Genomic DNA, 27,717 nt, shown 5'->3' on the forward strand with positions numbered 1-27,717 from the left:
AGGTCTGTTAAGCTTGTGTTGTCATGTCTAGTTTCAGTGTTTCCTGTTTTATTTTGAAGGAGTCGTGTGTTCTTTGTTCATTGTATTTAGTTTCACTTCCCCCGTCCTGTCATTAGGTTCATGTCAGTCAGCTGTTCCTCCATGTGTTCCCACTTCCCCTAATCACCTCCTGTGTATTTAAGTCCTGTGTTTTCAGTGTGTCATTGTCAGATCGTCTGCTTTGTTTGCAAGCCAAGAAGTTGCGTCAAGTCTCCTCGCGGCAAGTCCATGTTCCTGTTGTAGGTTTTTAAGTTAATTTAGCTCACCCAGTTTAGTTTATTGTTAGCCTTGCATTTTGCCTTTTGTTTCCGTCTGCATTTGGGTCCACCCTTCACTCTACACACAATCAGCCCTGCTGATTGTGACAGTGTGCTGCTTCTTTGTCCTACAAACTGTCAGAGAAACAAAAATGTATCTTTTCTGAAATCTATACATTTCTCATTTCCTGCCCCCGAGGGGTGCAAGTAGGTTTAAATACTAGATTTAATACTGAGTTAAAGTTTATAACATGCTGCTGTAACACAGAACTTTTTTTTTTCTCCAGTCACACAAATGTTTACTTGTTTTCTTTCCTGCTGTATTTCAAGGTTCCTTTATTTTTACATGTCTTAAAACCATTAACATAATTAACATATAGAACCAGAATCTGTCTTGTTTGAAATGGTTAAGAGATGATCAGTGTTTGTGCATCGATGAGCCAAATCGAGGGGCAAAGGGAAGAAATAGGAAGTGGGTGCTGCTATCGATGTCTCTTTTACATATATATATATAATTTGCAGCTGCTGCATCTGATTAATGATGTTTAAAGGGACCAATGAGGATGTCAAAGAAGATAAATCCTGAATGCATTTTTACGTTTAGACCAATTTACTGGACCAGCTTCATCAGATGTTTGTTTGGGTTGGCACAGTCCTCTGAAAACCAGCAATGGTGGTTTACGCCTCGAGGTTTTTCAAAAGAAAATTTCTAACAAAATACAGAGAAAATATTTTTACTACACCAAACAATCCGATTGATCTTTTGTTTTAAAATGAGCAAAAGCAAAACTAAGTGTCTAATATATTTCTAGGTTACCGGAAAACCTTCATCATTCCAGCTCTACATGAGTATAATGGTACGATACGGCTTACTGCACATGTTTGTCACATGATTTCAGTCTGTTTCAGAGTCGTGACATCCTTGGTTGTATGAAATGGTTGATTCCCTTTCTTCAAATGTGTTGCATTAACTGCAAGTGGAAACGCACAAATATCCTCAGAGCACAGTCTTTGATGGTTTTGGGGTAATCTCTGTAACTATCAGTAATTTCTTACACTGTTGACATAAACTTTTTTTTAAAATCAAAATACAAACGGATGTTTGTAAAGTGTCAAACGACTTCTGTGTCATGTGGAGAAATAAATAATGAAAAAGGATGTTTCTCTTTGTGGTTGATTTCATTTACAGTTTTTTCTGATTGCTTAAGCACATTTATTGTAACTATTGGCTAACTTTGCAAAACTCACAAATAAGAAAACCTGTCACCCAATAATCAAAACATTGTAGTTCTCTTGCAAAAGCAAACACAGCCAGATTAACTCTTCACACCTTCGTAAAAATGGTGTTTCCGTATCAAACAGTACACACAAGCCATCATCTACTAAGCACACAATGCGCCAACTGCACACTGATGGTATGAATACAAAACACATCTGGCTTTTGCTTTCTCTGTGCACAAGGTAAGCTATGTCAGTTTGAGCTCATACTTCTGTCATAGAGCCATAAGCATAGAGGGATCCAAACTTCAAGTACTGGTGTTTATTCAAACACATCAAAACAAACACAAGTGTTTATTTCCAAGTATAGGATTATTTGCAATCGCTATAATGACTATATGGGTTACTTGGTCTGCAGTGAACATGCTTCCTCTGCCCCCAGCATCTGGTCATCTAGCAATTCTGTAAAGTAACAATTTCAGTATTTTTACATCAATGGTATTGGTGTGTTTCTCATTGGCATATGGCAGTGCTACAAATCTTTGTGCAAAGTGACTGTACTCACCGATTCTCATTTCAAGATGTCCTTATGGTACTTGCTACAGTGTAGCGGCTCGTGTTAGGCTGGACCCGTTGGCCAGCTACCCTCAGGGTCATTCCATAGTTGATTACATGGTCCACTATTGTAGCTCTGATGTAATCAGCAATTCTATTTCTTACTCTTCCTACCCTTCCTCTCCCCCCCTCATCTTCCTCTCCCCCCTCCTCGTCTTCCTCTTGCTCCTCCTTGTCCTTGTCGTCCTCTTCATCCTACTTCTTCACCTCCACGTCCTCTTCCTCGGCCTCCTCTACTTCTCACTCTTTCTGCTCCCTCCATTGTACTCCGCACACACAGCTTACCTGTATTATAGTGCTTAGGCTGATTGCAAAGTGAACTAATTATCTAAGAAAGTTTTGACATGTGAAAGTGTGCCAGACAGTTGGCAAAATAGTGTTAATGATAGCCATACATGTGTATACTTTGCTAGGAGTGTGTTGGAAATTTGGTAATTGAGTGTTGTGCAGTGAATTGTGCCTACAGTTTTGCAAAGTGTGTGTTACAAAATTGCAAACTGAGTGCAAAGCAGTTTTTGTGCTTTTAGTTTTGCAAACTCAGTGAGTGGTTTTGCTATAAGTCTGAATAGTTTTAGAGATTGTGCTACAGGAATCACAGTTAGGGTTTAAGCATTCAGAAAAAACTGTAAACTGAATGATAAGAGATGCAAATCAAAAATTTTATAGTGACAACATTATGAAAGGCAGTAACTGTGAACGAAACATTTATTTAGATGAAACACTTATTTTGTGTAGTGAAAATGATATTTTGTCATTATGTGTATTGTACTAACACAATTGAAAATATGCTGAAATGTTTGAAAAAGGTGCACTTTTGATGATCTGTTGTGATATAAGTACTAAGAGTTTTGAAAATGTACCAGTTGCTTGTGAAAACTGCGCCAAACCAATTAAAAAAACTGTATTCGTGGTTTTGGTGTAGCGTAGCGTAGGAAACTTCAGGATCTGCCTACGCAGTGAAGACGAGAAGATACATGGACAACAATGATGAGATGATGATGATGATGATGATGATGATGATGATTATTATTATTGTTGTTGTAGCTTATAATAGAAGGTGATCACATGTGGGGTATGAAATGCTTTTTGTTTCAGTCTTTGTGACAGTGGAACTGAATCAGCCTGTTAGAGAAAATGGCCAGATGTGGATGCCCAGATACTTGTACCTCCTCCACCACATCAACATACTCCATATATTTATTATCTTCCGCTTATCTTTACCAGGGTCACAGAGGAGCTGGAGCCTATCCCAGCTATCATAGGGCGAGAGGAGGGGTACAACCCAGAGAGGTCGCCAGTCTTTCGCAGGGGAAACAGAGACAAACAGAGACAAACAGACAATACAGTTTTTGCCCGTTGCTTGAACACTATAAACCCATGCTTAGACTAAAGTAACACAACGTGAAGCTGTTGTTACCATACCTCAAACACATGTACCCCTACCTTAAACAAAAGCGCTGCTTTGCACCCCAGTACCAATTATGCAACACACCTACTCCCTCATGCAACACACATGGTCCTGCATGCTACACTCTATTTCATACATAAGACACTTCGCTCACAAAATGAAATCTCAGGGTGCCATTCGGAAAACACATGTATCCAAAATACAAAACACATCGGGTAATTGCAACCACTGAAATACACACCTGAAGGCACCTACTTGCAAAACCGAACACCAATTAGCCAACTACAAAAAGCCCTCAGCGTAGCCATTCCAAGAACTTTGCAAGCATGGATGGAGGGAGAGCAAGAGGATATTTACCCCGGTGCCTAGCGGGAGAGGACATTGCTTGCGATGTTGATGAGGTCCTGTGGCCAGACCCCAACAGACGGCGGGATCCATGAGCCCACTTATGCACAATTGTCATGGTTTTTTGTGTTTACAGTATAGTGTTTTTTCTATTGCAGTACTATTGTGTTGTTGTTGTTTTATTTGCTGTACCTGTATTCATGGTACTGCAATGTACAGTATTGAGTAGGTCTATTTGCGTTTATGGTTGTTTGGAAATGTGTCTCCTGTAAATGTGCCTTCTGAATAAACAATGGGAATCAAGGACTGCAGTGTTTTATGTACAGCAGACTAGTGTGTTCCCCCTGATCTGTGAGTGTTTGCATATGGTGCAGGTATGTGTCATTTTGTCAACAGAGTTACATTTTGACAAAGGAATGTTAGGTTTTGACAGCAGAGTTTAGGTTTTGGGAGTAGAGTTCCAATTTGGCACAGATGTGAATGGTATATTTCCCAGTGTTGTGTCATGTGTACTTGTGTGTACAGTTTTGGCACAGCGAGCGGGGTTTTGCAAAATGTGTTCAAGCAGTGGGCAAAAACTGTAATATAAGTAAAATCACATCAAACATTTACTTAAATATTTCAAGTGTGAAAGTAGAATATTGTTTCTCATGTTTACATCAGATGAGAAACATGAAAAACTTTTGTGCTTTTACTTTTTCATTTATTCAGGTGACACAAAAACAACAAAGAATCCAGCCAGAAAAACTGAAATAAGCACAAAATCAGAAACAACCCCAACAATGAAGAGTCCTTCAAAAGCAGGACTGAAGATTAAGCTGGTTGCATAAATATCTGTTTATTTTAAATTTATTTGAGCTTTTGAAATGATATGCAAATGAAAACTCACTTTAACTTTGTATATAAATACTTTTAAATACAAATCATATCACAGAAATTTGCACATTTATTAATAAAATGCTGTTACATTTTTAAAAGAAAGGAATTTACACGGAACAGAAAACTGCAACCAAATAATTTTAATAATCACATTTTTTGTGTTTGACAGATTTTTTGTTTCTTTGAGGTTCATTGTTGTCTCTGTGGGATTAGCAGCGCTTTTAATAACTGCTGCAACAGTCAATATAAGGACAAGACATAAAGGTACATTTAAGATTGAATGATTTTGAATTTTAAAACAAAACTGAAATTGACTTTCTTCTCTCATTTTAGGGAACAAAACTCAGATGGATGAAACCACAGTAAGTACAAATCTCAATAATCCTAAGGTTGTTATTCTGATCTTGTTATTTGATATTGTCATTGACCCATAACTGTGGATGATGATGTAGAAGTGTCTTTGGATAATGGGATTAAATAAACATGAACCAGCTGTCCCTCTCTGAGGGAGTGTTAACAAAAACAAAACTGCCTTCACAGAGACAGTTTTCATCCAGATATAACTGGACTGTGTCTGTTTTCCAGGGACTGAGTTTAAACCCTGCAGAGACTCAGTCTGCTCCTCAAACCAGCTGGGACTCGGTGTGATCACACACTTCACCCAGAGTTTAGACTACTTGTCAAAGTGTGCTCTGTAAATACAAATGTGTGTGACTCACTGTGAGAGCAGACGAGAGATAAGAAAGTTGGACAATGCAAAAATGTGTTTTAGTGCAACTGCAATTTTGTATTTACAGCTCACTTGTTTCAAAATTCCATTTTTTGAATAAATTGTTTGGATGATTGATGTTTGTTTTTTTTAAATAGCCTCATATTTAAATTTGTTTATTGATCTGAAACTTTCACATGTGAAAAACATACAAAAAAAGGAAATAAGGAAGAAGCCAAAGACTTTTTCACTCCACTGTAAATCAAGTAGTTGTAATCTTGAAGGAAGATTTCATGAATGCTGTTTCAGGGTGAAGAGAGTGTCCGTCATTATCACGAGTTTGAAGCTGGAAATCAAATGGATTATGTTGAAAGTTGTCAGTTTGTCGGCCCCGAAGGAAAAGACTATTTGTGGAGTAAGATGGATAAAGATGGAAATGTGCTAAACAGTGAAAAGAGTGTGTTGGGAAGATGGAACGAGTACTCTGAGGACCTGATGAATGTAAAAAATGAGAGAAAGAGGAGGATGAATGGTCAGTTAAAAGTGTCCAATGTTGGGGAAGTCCTGACGTGAAGGGAGCTTAGGAGCAGTTACAGCAAAGGCAGCATTAATCTGTTTATCAAACATTAGATTAGAGTAAAAAAAAAAAACACTCCTAGGTTCCTTGCAAAGGTTTTTATTATTATTATTATGAATTCCTAAAGGGCCAAAGTCACAGCGGTCACAGGGACCAAACACAATCACCTCTGTTTTCTGTTCATTTAGGTTAAGGAAGTTAAAAGCCATCCATGCCATCCTCAACATCCTCCAAACAATCTAGCAAACCCTTCAGACGACTCACAGATTCACGTTTCAGTGGCAGGTAAATCTGTGAGTTGTCTGCATAGCAATGGAATGAGATCCCATGTTTTTCAAAAAATTGAACCCATGGGGAGCATATAAATAGAAAAGAGAACTGGACCAAGATTGGACTCCTTGAGGACCCCACAAGAAAGTGAGGCTTCTGAGGACGATGTTTCCCCCAATCTAACAGAAAAACTTTGGTTGGACAGGTAAGATTTAAACCACTCCAAAGCAGTCCCTTTGATTCTGACACAGTGCTCAAGCCGAGCGATAAGAATCCCATCAAATGCAGCACTGAGGTCTAACAGTATTAAAATGGCAAAATCTCCCAAGTCAGAAAAGTTAAAAGGTCATTAAAAACTTTTACAAGAGCAGTTTCAGTGTTGTGGTGCGTTTTTAAAACCAGACTGAAATACTTCACTAATGCCATTTTTATCTAGAAAGGTCTGGAGCTGAAGAAGGACAACTTTCTTTAGGAATGTCTGGACTGACAACCAAACATATCAAGCTTCTGTGTTTGAGCCAGAGACTGCACTTGTGGGTGAACAATACAAACATTTTATATTTCTTATATCAGTAATGTAACTTGCAACAAAACGTTCTGGGAAGCTTAAACTTAGTTTCAGAATAATTAAATCTGAGACTTTGTTTTATTGAAAAGGTTAATAAAGTTTGAAATTGTATCAAAAATAAAACAAATTATTAAATAACACCGGCTACAATATTGGTAACATATGTGTGTTGTTCAACAGAACTTTTTCCCAGGCTTTTGTTTATATGCTCAGTCGAAAACCACTTTAACATAATTTTCAGCATAATTACTATTTTTTGTGACTATTCAGTACTTGAGTATAATTTATTGAATTATTTAGTAATAAATATGAAGTAAAAATTTTTGATCACAAATGGGATTTTTCCAAAACTAAGCTTGCTTAATAGTTCTGAACTGTTACTGTAAAGTTTATAATAAAGTCATAATAACCTGATATTTAGAATCTCCATATATCATTTCCTTTATGCTTATATGTTGTCAAACAATGGCAGTAAGAAACATAGTGTTAAAATAGCTCTATATAGCATTATCTAATCTTGAGAAGAGGTCAAAGGTCAGTTATGGGGTCTTGCTATATGCTATGAGACAAACATAGCACAGTTTTAAGTATCATAGTTTCTAGGCTCTAAGGCTTTGTCAGTTTAATAGTGAGCTTTACAAGATTGATTTTCGTGCTAAAAGCTGGCACAGAACTAAGTTCGCTTATGACCACTAGAGCTGGAAACAACCTCAAGCAATCCTAAGGCTAATCAGCACGGCTAGCATTGTTAAATGTTGTCATTGCTAACATATAGCTGTTTAACAGCATAGTGAGTAGCGAGAACGCTAAGTTATTGTTAGCTTTTAAAAGAAAAATGTTGGCAACCGTAACCATGGCCTGCGGAGGGTATATAAATGCTGCACAAGGTTCCATTCGTCCCTTTACACTTGCTATTGGACTTGTTTTGACCTGCTCCAACCTCAGCCTGTGGAAAGTTAAGTTTTCGGAAAATATTTACTGAAAGCGGATTTGACTTGCTCGCCACAACAAGTACTTCATCTTTGGATTGTTTGTACTTGTTTTTCATACAGCAAAGCCTGAAGATGGCTCGTCGTGGACTCGACAGCCCCCTGGACTTCGCTGCAGGTACTTTTAACATTTCTTCAGTTATTTTAAGAGCTACTAAATGACTGTAATAATTTAATAAGTTCCAGTGTGAATATCAAGTTTTAATGTTATCAAAATATGCTTATTCCAAGATTTTTCCCCGTAAATTGTTTGTATGCTTTAAATTTTCCGGGAGAGGTGTAGAAATTATTAACGACTGGTGTATGAATTTGAAAAAAAAGGTGTTACTTTGATTTGAAGGCTTCAAATTTGACACTTTTTTAATGATTTGGTTAAAAATAGCTTAACGGACTAAAATTTGTAAAATGCCCCAAAATCAGTCTCTGTGGTAACAGCATCTTCAGCATGTCATGACGTCAGAACACACAGGTGTAAACACACCAGATCCCGGTCCCTTCCTAACATCCTGTTCTTCTTGGATCAAAGGCTTTATTGAAATAAACTATAACTTTTCCCCTGCTACAAAACATGATAATAAAAAATAACAAAAATAAATGAATATAAAAAAGAATATGAAAACAGTAATCATAGTACAGTAGTAATAATGGTATCCTTATGTTATGCCACTACTATATCTTATTATATAGCAGTTAATGATGTGAACTTAGTTGACTTAGCTGTTTTTTGCTTGCATGAACAAGTAGAAGTGTCATTCAGTCTGACATAAATGTAGCCTAAAATGCTTTTCTCTCATCGTCTGCTCAAACTAACAGATGTAGCTCTGTTCCTTTAGCACTTGATGTTTATTACATTCTTAATGTTATTTTAAACTTGTTTCCTCACAGGTCGTCTCGACTACGTGGTTGAGCGTCCTGCAGAAGAAGGCCTTCCAGAGGTCATCAGGATCCTGGATGACTCTGATACCGAGCGTGTCAGTGAAGGTGAGTATGGTGAGTATATCCCTCTCCCATCCTCACCCTCTTCTCCTGAAGCACAGGATCCTGATGACAGTGAAGAGGAAGGTGAGTACCCTCCCTACATACCTGAGGACGTCGAAGAGGTGAGTGAAGACACTGACAATTCCTCTGACTGGAACAACTCAGAAGAGTGGGCCGATTGGCCTAGTGACGACTCGGGGTATGACACCATGGATGAGAGAGCTGATTCCCCTCTCATCCAGGAGCTCCCTCCAGAGCCGTTTTGGCACGATTGGCAACATCCTATTGCTCCAGGTGCTGCCCCGTTCGCCATGCCGCCTTTCGGCCAGGCCAACGCCCCACTCTTCCCGGTTGGTGATCCTTTAGCTTCTCCTGCTTCCTCTGCTCCTCCCTCAGCTGCTTCCTCTCCTGCTCCCTTAGCTGCTTCCTCCCCTGCTCCCTCAGCTCCTTCCTCTCCTGCTCCTTCTTCCGCTACTCTCTCAGCTTCTCCTTCAACCTCAGCTCTCACCTCCTCAGCAAAGAGAAGCGGAGACGACACCTGCACTGATGAGGTAAGTGCAAAGAGGTGCAAGGTAAGTGATGACACGTTTTATGGCCCTTCAACATCCTCGGGTTCTGTTGGTGTCAGACGCTTCTGGGAAAGGCCTTTTAACCTTTCACTTGATGACAGCGACTCTGACTAGATTATGTTAGAACTTGTTTTTAAGCTTTAAATGTTTAAGTTGGCCTTTGCAGTGTTTGTAAATGACTAACATTTTTTTCTCAAGCTCTAGCTCACCATGCAGGACAAAGGTAAGTCCGTACTTAATGTCAACACAAATAAGTAGAAAAGGTTTAAAATGATGTCGTGAACTGACTGTAGTCTCTTGTTTTTACATAAGGTATAGCCTGTGGCTCAGGGATCAGAGGTAAGGTAAAAACACATAACAGAAGAAAAGTAAAGTGAACAACTCTGTGATCTGTGAATTCATGCTTTTCTCTTTGTCTTTTTGTCTTCAGGTGCTTTACACTTGTCCTCTCCCAGCATTCAGCACTTCAGACACTCAACGCCCAGGACGGAGCTAACACAGAGAGATACTCCACCCAGAAGACAGCCTTACCCCAACCCGATGAGAAGGATGGATGACCAAATGACAAACTGGAGAGTGGTGCTGTGTTCCAGCTATGTAAGTTATCACCTCACATTGGCTACAAACTGTCTTGAAGACTAAATCCTTCCAATAGCTGGTGTAAATCATTGTCCTACAGTACTGTAGGTTTAAGTTTAGTTATAGTTATTGTGTGTATATGTTGAGTTTAAAATTGCATTTTAACAACATGCTGCAGCTACCAACAATGGAAATGCTGTTTTGTGTTAAAATGACGTCTTTCTCGTGTTATTGCTTTGCAGGGCAGCTGAGAGTGGACAGAGCTGCACAGAGGACCAAAGATCCACTCTCAGCACTTCATACCTGACTGGCCACAGCACCACCCCTCTTCACCCAGGGTGAGGAGGGCCCTGACCCCACCTGCACAGAGGGAGTTGTGAACATGCACTTCTGTGTCGGTGGGTTTAGGAGCCTCCTCACACTCACACGGATGAAGACTGTCACTGGAAGATGTCTCCATTGCATCAGCAGGACGTAAGCATTTGTATAATATTACAGTTTGTGATGTTTTATACATGTTTTTATTGCTTCACTTCAAACTAGGAGATATAAAATAAACCAGTTTTCATAATATTTTCTGTGTATTTAGTTGTTTTCTTAATAAGTTATTTGGAACATCATTGCAACCTGTCAGCTTTTTATTGGGGATTTATAAAGTTGCTGGTGGCTCAAGTGTGTACAGTGGGGTGTTGTTTTTGTCACATGGTAAAAGTGACCTCATAGGGAGCAAAAAGAACAACTGAACAATTTGGGGATTCACAGACTTTGGTAATCATTAAAAGATGAAGAAAAATAGTTTTATGTGATCAGTTTTAAGTAGTGAGCAGCAATTTAATCAAATGCTGGGATGAAATGGGACAAAAGGGTCATGTGACAGCCACATTAGTTCCCTTCCCTCGTTTAACAATGTGTAAGCAGACTGCTTTAACCTGCAATTTACTGCATGTTATTAGGCTGCATGGTACAACCACAGTCTGCTAACCACCTGTGGTGAGCGAAGGTTTTGAGGCATTGTTCGAACTACTGATGAAGCTTTATCAATGCTTGTTAAGTTTCCCAACCACATTTCATCCCGATGGTCCAAGGCTTACATCTTTATGCTCACAAACGTGCTTCTGTAATTAACCAGTAACAAATGTATTACTTTAAGTTACAGTGTGAGGGGCACTGATGAACATAAATTAGATTTAACTTGATTATGTGTTTAGGTCAAGAGACACAGACCTTCATCTGTAAGAGGCTTTTCTTAAATGTCTGATCACGATGTTTGTGTTTGTCTGCAGCATCACTGCAGCAGAGAGGGTATAACACAAGGCCACAGTCACGTGGTATTCTGTCCTGCTATTAAGTGAATAAAATACTGAAACTCTGGCAGTAGACTGGAGCGAGGCAAAGAGTATGTAAAGGGACAATAAGAGGAAATGATGGGAGAAAAAAAAAACCAAAAAAAAAAAAACATACATGTCTGAGAAACAAAGGAAGAAGAAAAATTTAAAAAAAATGGTGGAAAAAAGGATTAGAGCCTAAATTCTAAAGCTGCAGCTTTGCATGCTGGCAGCTCCAAGATCTCACTGACATGTAATCATAGACTGAATAAACATAGGCCAGTGTGATGTCATTGATTTGTAGACTTTAATTTGTAACAAAGGGCAACCTCTGGGTACACACGACACAACACTGGGAAATATACCATTCACATCTGTGCCAAATTGAAACTCTCAAAACCTAAACTCTGCTGTCAAAACCTAACATTCCTTTGTCAAAATGTAACTGTTGACAAAATGACACATACTTGCATCATATGCAAACACTTACAGATCAGGGGGAGCACACTAGTCTACTTTATATAAAACACTGCAGTCTTTCATTGTTTATTCAGAAGGCATATTTTCAGGAGACACATTTTCAAACAACCAAAACAACAAATAGGCCTACTCAGTATTGTACATTGCAGTACCATGAGAATGGGTGAATGACTGAATGTAGTGTAAAGCACTTTGGGGTCTTTAGGGACTGAGTAAAGCGCTATACAAATGCAGGCCATTTACCATGAATTCAGAGAAAGCAAAAAAACCCAAAAAACACCATAATACAGTAATAGAAAAAACACCATACTGTAAACACAAAAAATCATGACAATTGTGCATACGTGGGCTCATGGATCCCGCCGTCTGTTGGCGTCTGGCCACAGGACCTCATCGACATCGCAAGCAATGTCTTCTCTCGCTAGGCACCGGGGAAAATATCCTCTTGCATGTCGAAACCATCCATGGATTGCTGTCACCTGAATGTCGCCGCAGGCCTGTTCCATTGCCTGCAGAAGAGGCATGCGGGCATGTGGTTGGCGGCCATATACACGCCATCTCCAAGCCGAAAAAAAATTCCTGTATAGGGTTTAAAAATGGTGAGTAAGGGGCAAGTATACCACTTCAAGTTGGTTGTGGTTGGAGAACCAGGCCTGGACCAGAGCAGCCTGATGGAAACAAACCTGGGCTGATCTGGTCTGTTCTGTACAACTATGTTATGGAGAGCATCTAGAAATGTGAGTATATGTTGGCTGTTGTATGGACCTAGTTTTGCATGATGATGCAGAAGCCCTCGAAGGCTTATGGCGGCACACAATGTGACATTTCCCCTGCGCTGCCCTGGGACGTGCACAATTGCCTTTGACCAATGACATTACGACCCCGTCGTCTTGTTTTGCACAGGTCGAATCCAGCTTCATCAATGAAAATGAATTCATGAGGCTGTGCAACTCCATCCATGGCCAAGAGAACATATTACTGTACTACAGTGCTACACATACAGAACCCCATCACACAGGTACCTGTGTAGCTCTCAGAATGGATCCATGTGGTACTGATATGGTACATATTCAGCTGCTACTGGATTTCACCAATACTGTATTGTACATGTAAAGGACAGTTACACTTACCCGTACATATTCAGCTCAAAGTCCTTTGACCCTGTCACTGTTCCTCTCAAATGGGACTCTGTAGAGCTGCTTCATGGTGATGCTGTGTTTACCCAAGATGCGTCTGATGGTGGTGATGCTCACATGGTTTATGCTGTTGAACACTTGCCTGTCTGCAAGTATTTGCTTTCGTAGCTGGTGGAGACGGATGGCATTGTCTGCCCTCACTAGGTCCACAACGGCAAGTTCCTGCTGTTGTGTGAACAGGCGTTGGCGTCCTCCCCCAGAAGGTCTTCGAGTCAGTCTAGAGAAATACAACCACATATTGTCATCGCTTTGCTTATTTTTCTTACAGTACTTTACTGTATGTACTGTGTCATCCACTGTACTTCAATATAAGTAATCATGCTATGTTTCACAGAAACTACCACTTTGGCTGCAAAAGGAGCCTTAGCACCCTGCAATACCCTGTACACTTGATATGGTAATGGTATATACTGTAGAACAGTGCTATAAAAACCATCTGAGTGGAGTAGAAGGTAGAGAGGTGAAGACAGACCTGTTTTCTAGTTGGAATGTTCTTATTACAGATGCCACTGTGAAGCAGCTTAGATGTGGGTGGACTCTCTGCCCAGCTTCCCTCATAGTCAGGCCATGGTTGATGACATGGTCCACCAAAGTTGCTCTTATATCATCAGAAATATGGGTCCGTGCATGGCCTCTTCGACTTCGACATCGACCTGCTCCTGCTGCTGCTGCTGCTGCTGCTGCTGCTGCTGCTGCTGCTGCTGCTCCTCCTCCTCCTCCTCTTGCTCTCCCTCCATCCATGCTTGCAAAGTTCTTGAATTGGCTAAACTGAGGGCTTTTTGTAGTTGGCTAATTGGTGTTCAGTTTTACAAGTAAGTGCCTTCAGGTGTGTATTTGAGTGGTTGCAATTACCCGATGTGTTTTGTATTTTGGGTACATGTGTTTTCCAAATGGCACCCTGAAATTTCATTTTGTGAACAAAGTGTCTTATGTATGAAATAGAGTGTAGCATGCAGGACCATGTGTGTTGCATAAAGGAGTAAGTGTGTTGCATAATTGCAACTAGGGTGCAAAGCAGCGCTTTTGTTTAAGGTAGGGGTACATGTGTTTGAGGTATGGTAACAAAAGCTTCAAGTTGTGTTACTTTAGTCTAAGCATGGGTTTGTAGTGTTCAAGCAACGGGCAAAAACTGTAATATCTCAAAAAGTATGAAAGGTATGACCACCAAAAGATACAGCTGGCATTAGCACAGGGAGCAGAACAGATTCAAGTTTAAATGGTGGAAATCGGCTGAAAACGGAGGGAGTAGTTAACCAGCAAAGGTCGGAGCAACTAGAATAAGGTAGAATAAAGTTTAAAGAGAAACAGGATCTCAATAGTGTGAATTCACACAATAAACAGAGGAGACAGTTTTCTGGTTGTATGAATCTCAAACATACTGGTTCCAGTCTGAGTACATATACTGGGTAAGTGACCTGGAAACTTACTGGAAGGTGACTCTAACGCATGATAGGTGGAGCAACATGTGAAACCACAGCCCCTAAATGTTTGTTTACACTGTCTTCTTGAAATATCTACTTGTGTGATTGTGTCTTAAAAATGTTCTGTGTCTTTAAAACGGAGAAACCTCTGCTTTTATATGAACTTTTCAGACGACTAAAAAGGACGATAACTAAAAGGTGTTTCTCGTAGTTCTGTCAGTCTGTGATAAATATCTTATAAAAATCATTGATGTGTCACAGCTGTGGCTGTCAAAAATGATCTTAAATAAATACAATGAACTTTGCAAATTCTTCTTTAAGCTGACTGTCCAGAGATAAGCTATCAAACCTGTGATCGATCAATATGCCAGATCTACAAGTTTTTTAACTGAAGGAAAAAAGTGTGTGACTGAGGAAAGTTAGTTTTGCAAAACACCCCAAAAACACATTTTCAAGAAAATGATAAAAGGAATCTTGAGTCTATGTAAACCTGTTTAGAGCAGATGGTTTACTTTATTTTTACAAACATATAAACTTCATAGAAAAAGTAAGGAAACTTATATTTGGACAATCAGTTCTTTGCTGTCGCACTTCTTGGCAAAAAATCTTATGCTACTGGAAAGTGTTGGGTCTGCGCTTCCACAGGCCCCGCTGCTTTAGAGACTTATTCCCGTTAATGAAACAAGACGAACAGCTCAACCGGTTTTTCACATGCTAGCAAGGGAAGGATCTCAGAGCAGCCCCTCTGCCCTCGGTGTCAGACCACTACGAAGAACCATCACGCCACAGCAGCCTTTTATTTCTGTGACACACAGTTTACACAAACACCCATTATAAAAAAAAACCTGTGGTTATAAAAGATAAGGCACTTTCATGTATACTTTCAGTTATCTCCTAAAAGCAGGAAAAGTTGATTTCAATCAATAAGAGACCCTCTGACTGAACTGTGCTTTATTTTAGGTCCCCTTCAGATATGCGATAACATGCTAAATGAAATATAACTCTCCAAATGATGCTATAATTGACTCTTGCACACAGGATGTAGGGAAGAAAAGTATTTAAACTTCAGTTTCACGTGGTTATTGCTTCAAGAACGTAAAATATGATTTTGTGAGTTTGAAAACACATAACATTGTGTGCTAAAATCCTTCAATTCAGAGCCTGGAGACATGCTTACAGCTGAGTTTTACTAAAGACATTGCCCATATTAGGAAAGAGACATGTGTTTGGCTTCACTGATTATGTAATTTTCTGGCCCTCTTTCAATGTGACAAATCAAATACAGTCCACTCCGGAGCTGCAGACATTTCACAACTCAGAAACCACAACCGAAAAAAAATCTGCTTGATTTATTTATGCACTTTGTAAAAGACATGATCCACTTTGTCTGACTTTCATTATCTGTATCATTATTATATTATATGTAAACAAGGAAAGCTTTCCCCTCATAGACATAGAAGTACTCCTGATAATTTTATCACAGCTGTGGTAATGTAAGCCACAGCTGGCCAAACAACATGCTAACATGTGAAAAGGAGAATCCACGTCTTCATACACTGAACAAAAATATAAACGCAACACTTTTGTTTTTGCTCCTATTCCCCATGGGATGGACGTAGAGACCTAAAATTCATTCCAGATACACAATATAACCATCCCTCCCAAACAGTGGTCACAAATCAGTCCAAATGTGTGGTAGTGGGCACATCTGCTATATTGAGATAATCCATCCCACCTCACAGGTGTGCCACATCAGGATGCTGATCTGACATCATGAGTAGTGCACAGGTGTACCTCAGACTGCCCACAACAAAAGGCCACCCTGGAATGTGCAGTTTTGTCTCACAGCAAAATGCCACAGATGCCACAAGCAATGAGGGAGCGTGCAATTGGCATGCTGACAGCAGGAATGTCAACCAGATCTGTCGCCCGTGCATTGAATGTTCATTTCTCAACCATAAGCCGTCTCCACAGGCGTTTCAGAGAATATGGCAGCACATCCAACCGGCCTCACAACCGCAGACCTCGTGTAACCACACCAGCCCAGGACCTCCACATCCAGCAGGTTCACCTCCAAGATCGTCTGAGACCAGCCACCCAGACAGCTGCTGGAACAATTGGTTTGCACAACCAAACAATTTCTGCACAAACTGTCAGAAACCGTCTCAGGGACGCTCAACTGCATGCCCGTCGTCCTCATCGGGGTCTTGACCTGACTCCAGCTCGTCGCCGTAGCAGACTTGTGTGGGCAAATGCTCACATTCGATGGCGTCTGGCACGTTGGAGAGGTGTGCGCTTCACGGATGAATCATGGTTCACATTGTTCAGGGCAGATGGCAGCTGAGAATGTCCCAGTTCTTGCGTGGCCAGCATACTCACCGGACATGTCACCCATTGAGCATGTTCGGGATGTGCTTGACCGGCGTATACGACAGCGTGTACCAGTTCCCACGAATATCCAACAACCTCGCACAGCCATTGAAGTGGAGTGGACCAACATTCCACAGGCCACAATTGACAATCTGATAGACTCCATGCGACGATGTGTTGCACTGCATGAGGCAAATGGTGGTCACACCAGATACTGACCGGTTCTGGGTCCCCAGACCCCCAATAGCGCAAAAAACTGCACATTCCAGGGTGGCCTTTTGTTGTGGGCAGTCTGAGGTACACCTGTGCACTACTCATGATGTCAGATCAGCATCCTGATGTGGCACACCTGCGAGGTGGGGTGGATTATCTCAATATAGCAGATGTGCCCACTACCACACATTTGGACTGATTTGTGACCACTGTTTGGGAGGGATGGTTATATTGTGTATCTGGAATGAATTTTAGGTCTCTACGTCCATCCCATGGGGAATAGGAGCAGTAACAAAGGTGTTGCGTTTATATTTTTGTTGAGTGTATATAAATTAAAGTTGAAAATAAAATAACTGTACAACAAAATACACAATACACAATATAGAACTATATAAGAATGTATGAAGAAATCTAAATATAAATAAATATATACACAATAACAGCAGCTGTACAAGTATTAACCGGAAATGAAGAATATAGTGACCAGTGTTGTGCAAAACCAAAGTCCAGAAAGTCCAGTGTGTGTGTAAGAACCACATGTGTGGGTCAGTACTGTGTGGTGGTGTGATTGAGAAACCGTATCGCCTGCGGGAAGAAGCTCCTCCTCAGTCTCTCTGTGTTGGTCTTCAGGGAGCAGAATCACTTTCCTGACCTCAACAGAGAGAACAGTCCGTTGCTGGGATGGCTGAGGTCCTTCACGATCTTCCTGGCCTTGGTCCAGCACCGCCTGCTGTAGATTGAGTGCAGGTCAGGGAGCTCGGAGCGGATGGTGCGCTCAGCTGACCGCACAACCCTCTGTAGAGCTCGTCTGTCCTGCATGGTGCTGTTCCCGAACCAGGTTAAGATGTTTCCCGCCAGGATGCTCTCTATGGTGCACGAGTAAAAGTTCCTGAGCACCTTGGAGGGCAGTTGGAAGTCTCTCAAGCGTCTGAGGTGGTAGAGACGCTGTCGGGCCTTTTTCACCACGGTGTTGATGTGACAGGACCATGACAGGTCCTGCGTGATGTGAACTCCGAGGTATTTGAAGCTGTCCACTCTCTCCACTGGGCACTCGTTGATGACGGGGGTCTGGTAGTTCCTCTCCTGCTTAGTGCTGAAGTCCACTATCAGCTCCTTTGTCTTACTGACGTTTAGAAGGAGGTTGTTCCTCTGGCACCAGTTCTCCAGATTCCTAATCTCCTTCAGGTAGGCCGTCTCGTTGTTATCAGAGATCAGGCCCACCACGACGGTGTCGTCAGCAAACTTGATGATGGTGGTGGAGCTGGTAGTGGCCACACAGTCATATGTGTACAGCAGGGGGCTCAGAACACACCCCTGGGGGGCTCCAGTGCTGAGAGTGGTGGAGGCTGAGACATGTCCGCCCATCCTTACTGCCTGTGGTCTGCCAGTTAGGAAGTTGGAGATCCACTGACACATAGATGAGCTGAGTCCCAGATGCTCCAGCTTGGTGGTGAGTGTGGAGGGAATTATGGTATTAAATGCAGAGCTGTAGTCTATGAAGAGCATTTTAACATAATTCCCCCTTCTAGTGTCCAAGTGAGTGAGTGATGTGTGGAGGAGATGAGAGATGGCATCGTCTGTGGAACGATTTGGACGGTAAGCGAACTGTAGTGGGTCCAGTGTGTCTGGTAGTGAAGAAATGATGAAGTCTCTGACCAGGCGTTCAAAGCACTTCATCACTACTGAGGTGAGGGCTACAGGGCGATAGTCATTGAGAGAAGCAGGGTGGGGTTTCTTCGGGACAGGAACAATGATGGACTCTTTGAAGCATGTGGGGATCACCGACTGAGATAAAGAGATGTTGAATATCTCAGTGAATATCTAATTTGTGCTTTGGACTGTCACCAGATTTCTTCTAGAAGTTTCTTGCCAGTCAGCAACTATCTTGGCAACACCACTTGAGTTTGTGTGTTGCATGCTAACATCCTTATCATATGTGTAATAATACTAAAGCGTCATCTTATGCACACACAAAAAACAAATATGGCTCCTTCGTGCAGGGTTTTCTGGTATGTTCATTTATGCTTCCCAATTTAAAAAAAAAGGAAAAAAAAAAAGAAAAAGCAAAGTTCTTGCTTCTCAGCCACTGCGGCCACATCCTCACCGTTTTTTAGGCAGTTATATAAACATACTGGGAGTGAGTCATAAGTTTAAATACAATAGTTGAAGGAACAAAAACTTAATGTTTAAAAATACCAGTCAAATCTGATTAAAGTAAATAAATAATAAGTATACAATGTAGTTTTAAGACTTCTCAATGTTTCGTAACATTAATGTTCTATGAACTCGTGAGTCCAGAAATCTGAATGTCATGAAAAGTATTTATTATTCGTGTATTATTATTTTACAATACAAGGTTGTTTTTTTCCTGATACTTCATGCAAACCACATTTCTCCAGGCCTGTCCTAATCAGCTTACTCAGTATCACTAGATCCAATGCTGCTCCTCCAGCAGAGCACACAAAAGTAGGAGAGACCAGAGATGCCATGGCTTAGTTAGGAGACTGTTTGCTTCAAGGCCACTAGAGGGTGCTGCCATAAAACTACAATAAATGAATTGACCTTTTGACCTGCTCACACTCTTTTATGCAAAACCCTGTTGATGTTACACACACACACACACACACACAAAGAGATTCTAGGTCTCACCAACCGTGGGCAAAAAGATGACAGTCAATAAAATTCTAAAATTTTATTTATAAACACAATGAATAGTAGTTAGAAGTCCAGTGTCCCATTTAGGTACAAAGTAAAAACACACAGTCCAAGGCCAGAGCCAGCTATGCCACAAAGCCAGTTGCACTCCACACGTTGTTCACTTCAACAGGGGTAGCAATTGTCCTCTGAGACCCACCACCCTGTAAGTAGAAAGCCTGCACAGAGCGACAAAATAAGACAATTCACTATATAATTCACAGCCCATCCATCCCAAACATATCAGATCATTAGAGGTTTTGTCACATTACATACCTGCACTGAGAGACAAAATAACACAGCAGTGTTTGTAATGTGGGCTATAAGTAGACTAGCATATCAGTGCAATCAATTACACCTGCCTCCAATTAGTCCAGCCCTTTTACAGTCATTGACTGGGTGAGAAAACACGAGCAAATCAACCCAAGAGACAAGCAGGAAGACTCTCTGAAGGCTCCTGTGGCTGCACAGGCAGTCTTACAATTACGAGGTTGGAGAGTTGTTGTTTCAAAATGTTCACACTGATTTCACATGCTCATTAACTCACAACCAGCTGACCATATATATTTCTGCTGCTGAGCTGCTTTTTGATGGAGATTTTCTGAATTTATTTTGCTACCATAAGAGCAGACTCCATGCTGAAAGCATGTGCACTGTCACTTGCAATGAGTGGCACTAATGACGCTAAATTTAATTACAGGTCATGGACAGCCTTCATAAATGCTCATATTACTCACCCACACTGAATTCCAGCACAGGTTCATCTGGGTCCTGACTATTTCCTGCAAAGTAACACAAACGTCATCAGAACATTAAGTCAGAGAAACAACATTTGGAGCTTTTGTACATGATAAATTATACTGCAGTAGTAAAACAAAGTCAAGCAGCAGTACATTTATTAAAATCACCTTCAGCTGTAATATTTAAACTGATTTAGTGTCAATTTAGATTATGTTTAGATTAAAATGAAACTAGTACCCTTGTAATGTCTTTTTAAATTAGAGGTAAATATTTGTATATTTTTTACATAATATAATTATATTTACTGGATTTTCTCTCTATTGTAGTTTAGTATTATAGTTATTACTTGTTTTTTATTGACTTGTCTTGTTTTTACAATGATTTGCTCTGAATGCAGCCTTTAAAGAAAAGACTATCTGTTCAGTAACTATCCATCAGACTGGGTCCATGTTACCAGCCAAATGGGTAATAATTAAAGTAAGTTTTGAATTACGTATATTTGGGTGTTTAGGTGACACTTTTGCAAAAAATATATATATAATTAGGTTTAAAAGAGCTAAACATGTATGTATTTAAAAACAATAAGTGTGTTAGAATTACTACAGCAACAGCTTGTAGCTCACTGTACTATTTTTGAGCACAACTTTGGTGCTTTTGCCTCATTTTTAAATCAGTGATCCCAGTAGCACAGTCTAAGCAGAGACCTCAGTGCTTGGCAAACAATCAATAGAATCAATAGAATTATTAAAAAGAAACAAAATAAATGCCAACCATATAAAAAAAAACATAAACTTAAGGAAAAAACTAAACTTGATTTTGTGTCTTTAGGCTATTGTTAACAGCAAGCATGAGGTTAGTGCATATGTATTATTATTGGAAAGATTACTGCAAAGAAAAAAAGGTTGAACCAGGAGGGGGCGATATTGCTCTTCTTACCATGAGTTACATGCAGGCTATTACTTACCATGTCACTCACATTTATTTCACAAAACAGCTGAACCCACTTAATTCGATTTAATTGTATTTATGCAGAGCTGAATCACAACAACAGTCTCCTCGAGGTGGTATAGATTGTAAGGTAGAAAGTCTACAATTAAAAAGAAAAAACCTCAATACAGTGGGAAGGAACAACTCACTTTTAACAGGAAGCACCCTCTGGCAGAACCACGGTCAGGGAGGGGCAGCCCGCTGCGACCCTTTGGGGATGAGGAGACGAAAAAGGGGACAAAAGACACACTGTGGACGAGAGCCAGAGATGAACAAGAACTAATTATTGAATGCAGAGAGGTGTATAAACACATGGTGGGAATCCCCCAGCAGGGTAGTCCCAGGGTAACTAAGGGAGGATTCATGGTCACCTGATTCAGCCCTAGCTATATGCGTTGGCAAAAAGGTAACTTTGAAACTTAATCTTAAAAGTAGAGATAGTGTCCGTCTCCTGCATTCAAACTGGGAGCTGGTTCCACAGAAGGATGATCCCCTTCTACTTCTAAATATCCTAAAAACCACAAGGAAGCCCACAGTCTGAGAGCAAACTATCAAACTACGAGGTCTTTAAAATAAGATGATTATTCAAGACCTCATGTGTGATGGGAAGGATTCTGAATTTGATGCTGGACCCACAAATCATAAAAGAGAAACACTAACTCACACACACCAGAAAGTGCCAAGAATTATAATTATATGTAATTTAGTTTTGCGTTCCTTTATAATGCTTTCAACTATACAAATAAGACACTTCATGGGGGCGCCTGAGCCTTGTAGACACAACAAATACTGAACAAACCTCATGCGCCCTGTTGTTGACAAAACGATAAAAATGAATGTGTACTTCTGTCTTATTTAGGTCATTTTTGTAGTTTTTGTAGACAGACTACTGTAATTTCTCAATAAAATGTCGCTTATTATCGCTCACTCTCAAGAACAAAAACGTGAGTAATTTCCCAGTAGCTCACCATATTTGGGATCTTCTAACATCCACACTTCATGTTTAAACGGTGGTGCGGAGGCGGTGTACCGTCGCAGGCCGGATGTAGCATTCAGCGCGGTGTGCCTTTTTTTCAGTTGCTAAGCAACAGATTTGTCCCGCCCCTTTCGTTATGACGGGGCGGGCCAGTCCTTTGACTGGTGACGTTACAAAGAAACGTCAGGTGACGTTACAAAGAAACCTTAAACCGACCTTATATATAGACCTGGCTGTTCAGTTGAAACGCATTCACACAGCGGGACAGCAGCGCTTTAAACGTTCAAACACGGAGTTTAACACAAAACAACATTTTAGACATAAAAAACAAAAAAGTGAAATGGCAAGCTCGAACTGTAACACAATGACAAATGATGAAACAGTTCAGACCAATGGGGATAATTCTACAGTACATGCTTTGGTATCCCTCTTGAATAACTTGTTCAGTAGTTTTTCGATCAAGCAGTGGGGAGAGCTTATCTCAGGCTATCCGGATTGCTTCACCGCTAAGCGGCTTGTAGGTTTTGTAGAGGACGTAATGGACCTGTGTGCACAGTCAGTAGCAGTATCACCACTGAGGTCTTCCCAGAAGTCCCCTGTACATGAAAACTGTTCTGTCCACACCACTACTGGCAAAACGGTTTTGTCACGTGTGAAATTTTTGGACGATTCTGCTGAGCAGGAGTTTGATACAGCACAGAATATAGATGCTAACAGCCAAGAAACAGCTAACACAGAAGAAAGCTGTCAAAATGCTGACCAACACAGTGCTGCAAAAGCAGAAAACAATCCAATTCCAGATCCCCAGCAGCAGAAATCCTGTGTTGAACATGAAGCCAGCATCCCACCGTTAACAAACGTAAGTCAAACGGAGTCATATAAAAAGATACAGCATCACAGATCTTCTGTAGACTGTGAGCCACCTGAAAAAACCTTAGACTTTGAAAGATGGTTAGAGACATTAATTCAGGCTGTGCTTTCAAAGCTTGGTAAACTTTTAAAGTGCCCTCATTCTCACCAAAAACGTTTGTTGGATCTACTCTTGGACAAATTCAAGGGGATGGATTTGCATTTAGACCGAAAAGTGCAGAATTATTTTGACTGCATTGCTAATGCGATTTTCACTGATATTTGTGACAAATTACATAAATTGTCACTAATATCATTGAAAATGGGGAGGAGTGGGGAGGAGGATTCAATGAATTTAATGGAACAACCAATATTTAATATCATAACTACTTCAGTATTCCAAGAACACCTGTTGGCAGTAACAGTTACTGATAGACTGGAATCATATGAAAAGAAAGAAAGATGCAGATTTTCAGTGGAAATCTTTGTGGAAGGACTGATTTCCCAGGTTTCAAAAAAATCAGGCACAGTCTTCAGCATTGAAAGTGCTGAAGCTATCTCCAACCGGCTTACCATGAAAATCTGGACTGAAATCAGGGCCAGATACGACAAAATCCCACCAGAGAAGTTCAAGAAACTCAGCGAGAGGGTTTTCAAATCCCTCTGTAAAAGATGGAAGCATGCATCTTTGGTGACATTCTGGCAATTAAACTTCCAAGATCTTGATGAAGATATTGTTAAAACTTTCAAAAGAAAGATATTCACAGAACCAAGTTGCATATCTAAGTGCTTCTCATCGGTGCGGGCATTTTTTGGGAGGTGTAAGGGAAGAAACAAAGTTTCCACTTTATAGTGACATCGTGATATCAACAGCAAAATATTTTCTAAAACTCACTGGACACTTTAAATGAGCTAGTTTTACATTTAGATCAGATCAAGTCATTTTTGAAATCCCCAGGAATGGTCGCGGCAGATGGCCACCCCGCCCTGAGCCTGGTTCTGTCGAAGGTTTCTTCCTCTTAAAAGGGAGTTTTTCCTTCCCACTGTCGCCTCGTGCTTGCTCAGAGGGGTTTGTTCTTTTGGGGTTTTCTTTTTAATACTGTAAGTTGTTACCTTACAGTGTGAAGCACCTTGAAAACACCATTGTTTCCTTTGGTGCTATACAGATTGAAGTGACTTGCACTGATAACATAACTAAGCTGGGACTTTAATTTAACATCAATAAAATTATAAAAATATTACATCTTGATTTCTGCTTGTTTTCATTGTCTGTGACTTAATGAATACAAATGTGTAATTTAACAGATTCTTTCTTTATGTTAGTCTGACCGGTGATTCCACGTTGGCCTTAGGTGTTGGCGCGGATACGCTGCAGCCCCTGAGCCATTAATGGCCCAGCACACTACAGTAAAAACAAAACAACAGCCATCTGTCCAACTAGGAAAGGAAAATAATAAACTGCCTCCTTGGAGGCAACCTGACTCAAAACAGTTGCAGTCCAACTCAGACCGACTGCAATCACTCTCAGGCAGATTGATGAAGATCTGCAAATAACTGTTGTCTAATTTATAAACGCAGACAGATTGCCAACACGTCTGTTCACAATAGAGGACTGTACTTACATGGTTGCAAACTGGTTGTTATCTTGCTTATATGAAAACATTACTTTGGAGCAATGAAACTCAAACACATTCATTTTTAAAATGCTTCAAAATGAAATTTTGAAGCATTTGGCTTTATGCTTTGAAAGTGCCGTTGTGAGTGGGAGTGTGAAATCCTTACTTGATGTGTTCCCTTTGCCTTTACTGTTTTCAGTTTTATCAGTTTTCAGTTTTATTTGTCATATGCAAGTTAGCACAGGGTCAACATTGCAATGAAATGTGTTTGACGAGCAGCAGTCACTCAGCAGCATGGTACAGTAGAAGAAAATATAATAAAATATAATAAAATAAAATAAAAAATAGAAAAATAGTAAAGAGCAAAATATTAGAGAGACGTGGTAAAAGAGAAAAGATGACTAAATATATATATATATATATATGTATCTATAAATATATGTACACTAGTGATTAAATAAGAAAATCTTGAAAAGAAATATGACGGGAGGTCAGATGGGATATTGCACAGGAATGAGCAGCAGAAAATTACAGTATTACTCAGACTTTTAATAGTCATATTGTCAGTTTTGGCCGACGGTCATGGGTCACTTCCACTAAAATAGCACGAGACTGGAGTAAAATGTACTTTATTAATGAGAACACATGGTGATACAGCAAAGAATCCAACCCTTCTGAAAAGCAAATGGCTTCCTGTTATACTCTACCTGATTCAGGTGAGCATCTGGAATAGACCAAGTCTGGGGGTCAGCAAACCAAAGGGAAACAAAACCCTCCCCATAAGAAAACCACTACAATATAACCAACACGTTCTCACTCCCAAAGCGTAACATCATAGACATATGAAGATTTGTAACAAGTCCTATAAATAACTCCATAACATATAAACTTCAGTCTCTTCTATATACATTAAAACAGCGGTCCCCAACCTTTTTTGCGCCACGGACCGGTTTATGCCCGACAATATTTTCACGGACCGGCCTTTAAGGTGTCACAGATAAATACAACAAAATAAAACTAGTACCGGTACCGGAAAAAAAGAAGATTTATTCATAACACACGTGAAAGACCCAGGAAAACAGAGTTAACGATAAAAACGATAACAAAATAACGATAAAAAACGATAAAAACTCTGAAAACCATACATTTCACACCCGAGCCTCATCTCTCGACCAAACGACGGTCCGTGGCCCGGCGGTTGGGGACCGCTGCATTAAAACACCTTAACCACAGTTAGGTTTCAGCCCTCGCTGACTCAGAACAAAGTAAGACAATCAGAGTTCGATTGGTTTTTACTTGTGCAGGGGAAGCCTGGTCGGATTCTCAGAGTTGCAAGCTCTACACCCAAACTCAGACAACTCCAACTCCAGCCTCCACTCGCAGCCTTTTATTGAATGAAAACAGTTACACAACCGCCCATTGTAAACCCCATATGTTGTGTGGTAAAAGCTAAGGCACTGTGTGTGTGTGTGTGTGTGTGTGTGTGTGTGTGTGTGTGTGTGTGTGTGTGTGTGTGTGTGTGAGTGAGAGAGAGTGTATGTGTGTCTGTATACGTGACTTCCTGCTTACAAACGTTTTAACCGCATCTCTAGTCATAAAAGGGTCATCTCCCCTCAACCTCGTATATGGCTTAACCTCTCTAACAGTCCACCATTTACATGGTGAGCCCATAAAGGGCAGGAAGTGAACACTCCTTACCAAATAAGGAAACCAGAATCTTACATAGATTGTGCCTGCAGTTGAAAACTATAGCTAGTAACATCCCCAACATCCTACATGTGGGGGAGGAACAGAAAATATCTGAACATACAGTTCAAGACAAGGTCCAAGCACAATAATGACAACTTTTAACAAAATCACTCCAACACACACTCCCCTAGCCTGGCACATTGGTTTTCTCCAGGAGCTCATAAGCAGGTGATTGAGCTGCTTTTACTCTTTACAAAGTGAGTACTGTTAACACTTCTCTTTTTACATATACAACTAATTTAGGTTACAGACAAATGATTAAATGTGAACAGCTCTAACACAGGTTCTTTTCCTGACACAGGTAGGATGGCCAGTCCCCCTGTCTCTTCACCTTTAACGAGTCACTTAAATAACAACCCAAAAAGCCTAATAAAGAATCACAATCAACCAGTGTGTGTTTTTCTTCATTACGGTTTTTAAATACAAATCAGTCAGTCAATTAATAAAAATACAAGTAAGGGTAATGGAACCCCTGGTCTCCATTACACACATAAATACCATAAAGACACTAAGTCGTAGAGCTCTGAACTCCTTGCTTCTATGATATTTACACTTCTTCTTGGCCTTCTCCTTCACTCTGAGTCACTCCAGGATAAACGCATCAGCTCAGACATACAATAATTAAAATATGTGTAGGTGACCGTTTGGCAGAAGACGATGTCGAGGCGGTACTGCAGTGACACGTCCGTGGCTATCGTCGGGGCGGTGTCCTGCATCAGAAGGAAGTCAATAGACTTCTTGGCTTTGTTGCTCATCATGGCGCTGTAGTCCGTGGGCGTGGCCTGCAAAAAGTGTAAATAAACCATCAGAGACCAAACACAAATATGCCTTCCAACCACTAGTTTAGACAACATCTTGCAAAGAGTGTGTATTTCAGAGTGCAGTTGTTTTTAAATTTGACAGAAACAGAAATAAAGACGGAAGAGAAGGACAACAGGGAAAGCAGAAGCACCGACACACTGAAATCTTTTAGGGTCAAGCTCCAGAACTAGCCACAAATCCTGCTGGAAAGAACCTAAAAATACTTAAAAATACTTGCAGAGATCGAATGGAGCCGTTAACTCAAAAGCCTGGTGTCAGGCATGTTCTTTAATAAATAA

At 40.4% G+C, this 27,717-nt stretch overlaps 1 protein-coding gene and 2 long non-coding RNA genes across 3 annotated transcripts; 2 read left to right on the forward strand and 1 right to left on the reverse strand.

Moving 5' to 3' along the window:
- The first annotated feature begins 4,868 nt into the window (after positions 1-4,868).
- On the forward strand, positions 4,869-5,550 carry LOC309688535. The gene is made up of 3 exons (XR_014271112.1): positions 4,869-5,025; positions 5,095-5,123; positions 5,347-5,550. It is a non-coding gene; the product is annotated as an uncharacterized lncRNA (long non-coding RNA).
- A 1,675-nt stretch (positions 5,551-7,225) lies between these two features.
- LOC309689549 (uncharacterized protein) lies at positions 7,226-10,312 on the forward strand. Its single transcript, XM_082506067.1, has 5 exons — positions 7,226-7,992; positions 8,760-8,864; positions 9,734-9,760; positions 9,852-10,018; positions 10,243-10,312. The coding sequence occupies exons 1-5, from the start codon at positions 7,950-7,952 to the stop codon at positions 10,249-10,251; spliced, it is 351 nt and encodes a 116-aa protein (XP_082362193.1). The 5' UTR covers positions 7,226-7,949; the 3' UTR covers positions 10,252-10,312.
- Positions 10,313-19,728: 9,416 nt separating this feature from the next.
- On the reverse strand, positions 19,729-24,817 carry LOC309688644. Its single transcript, XR_014271135.1, has 4 exons — positions 22,396-24,817; positions 21,577-21,676; positions 20,437-20,481; positions 19,729-19,878 (listed from the first exon to the last, which is right to left on the reverse strand). It is a non-coding gene; the product is annotated as an uncharacterized lncRNA (long non-coding RNA).
- Between the last annotated feature and the right edge of the window lie 2,900 nt (positions 24,818-27,717).

This window comes from Aulonocara stuartgranti (genome assembly GCF_965226115.1).
Source record: "Aulonocara stuartgranti genome assembly, chromosome: 15".
NCBI lineage: Eukaryota > Metazoa > Chordata > Actinopteri > Cichliformes > Cichlidae > Aulonocara > Aulonocara stuartgranti.

Bases quoted from the DNA above. Each gene is read 5' to 3' on its own strand.
- LOC309689549 (XM_082506067.1), top strand. From the start codon at position 7,950: ATGGCTCGTCGTGGACTCGACAGCCCCCTGGACTTCGCTGCAG. The intron at 8,865-9,733 runs GTGAGTATATCC...TTTTTACATAAG, and splicing joins TGTCAGTGAAGGTGAGTATG to GTATAGCCTGTGGCTCAGGG. The intron at 9,761-9,851 runs GTAAGGTAAAAA...TTTTGTCTTCAG, and splicing joins CTGTGGCTCAGGGATCAGAG to GTGCTTTACACTTGTCCTCT.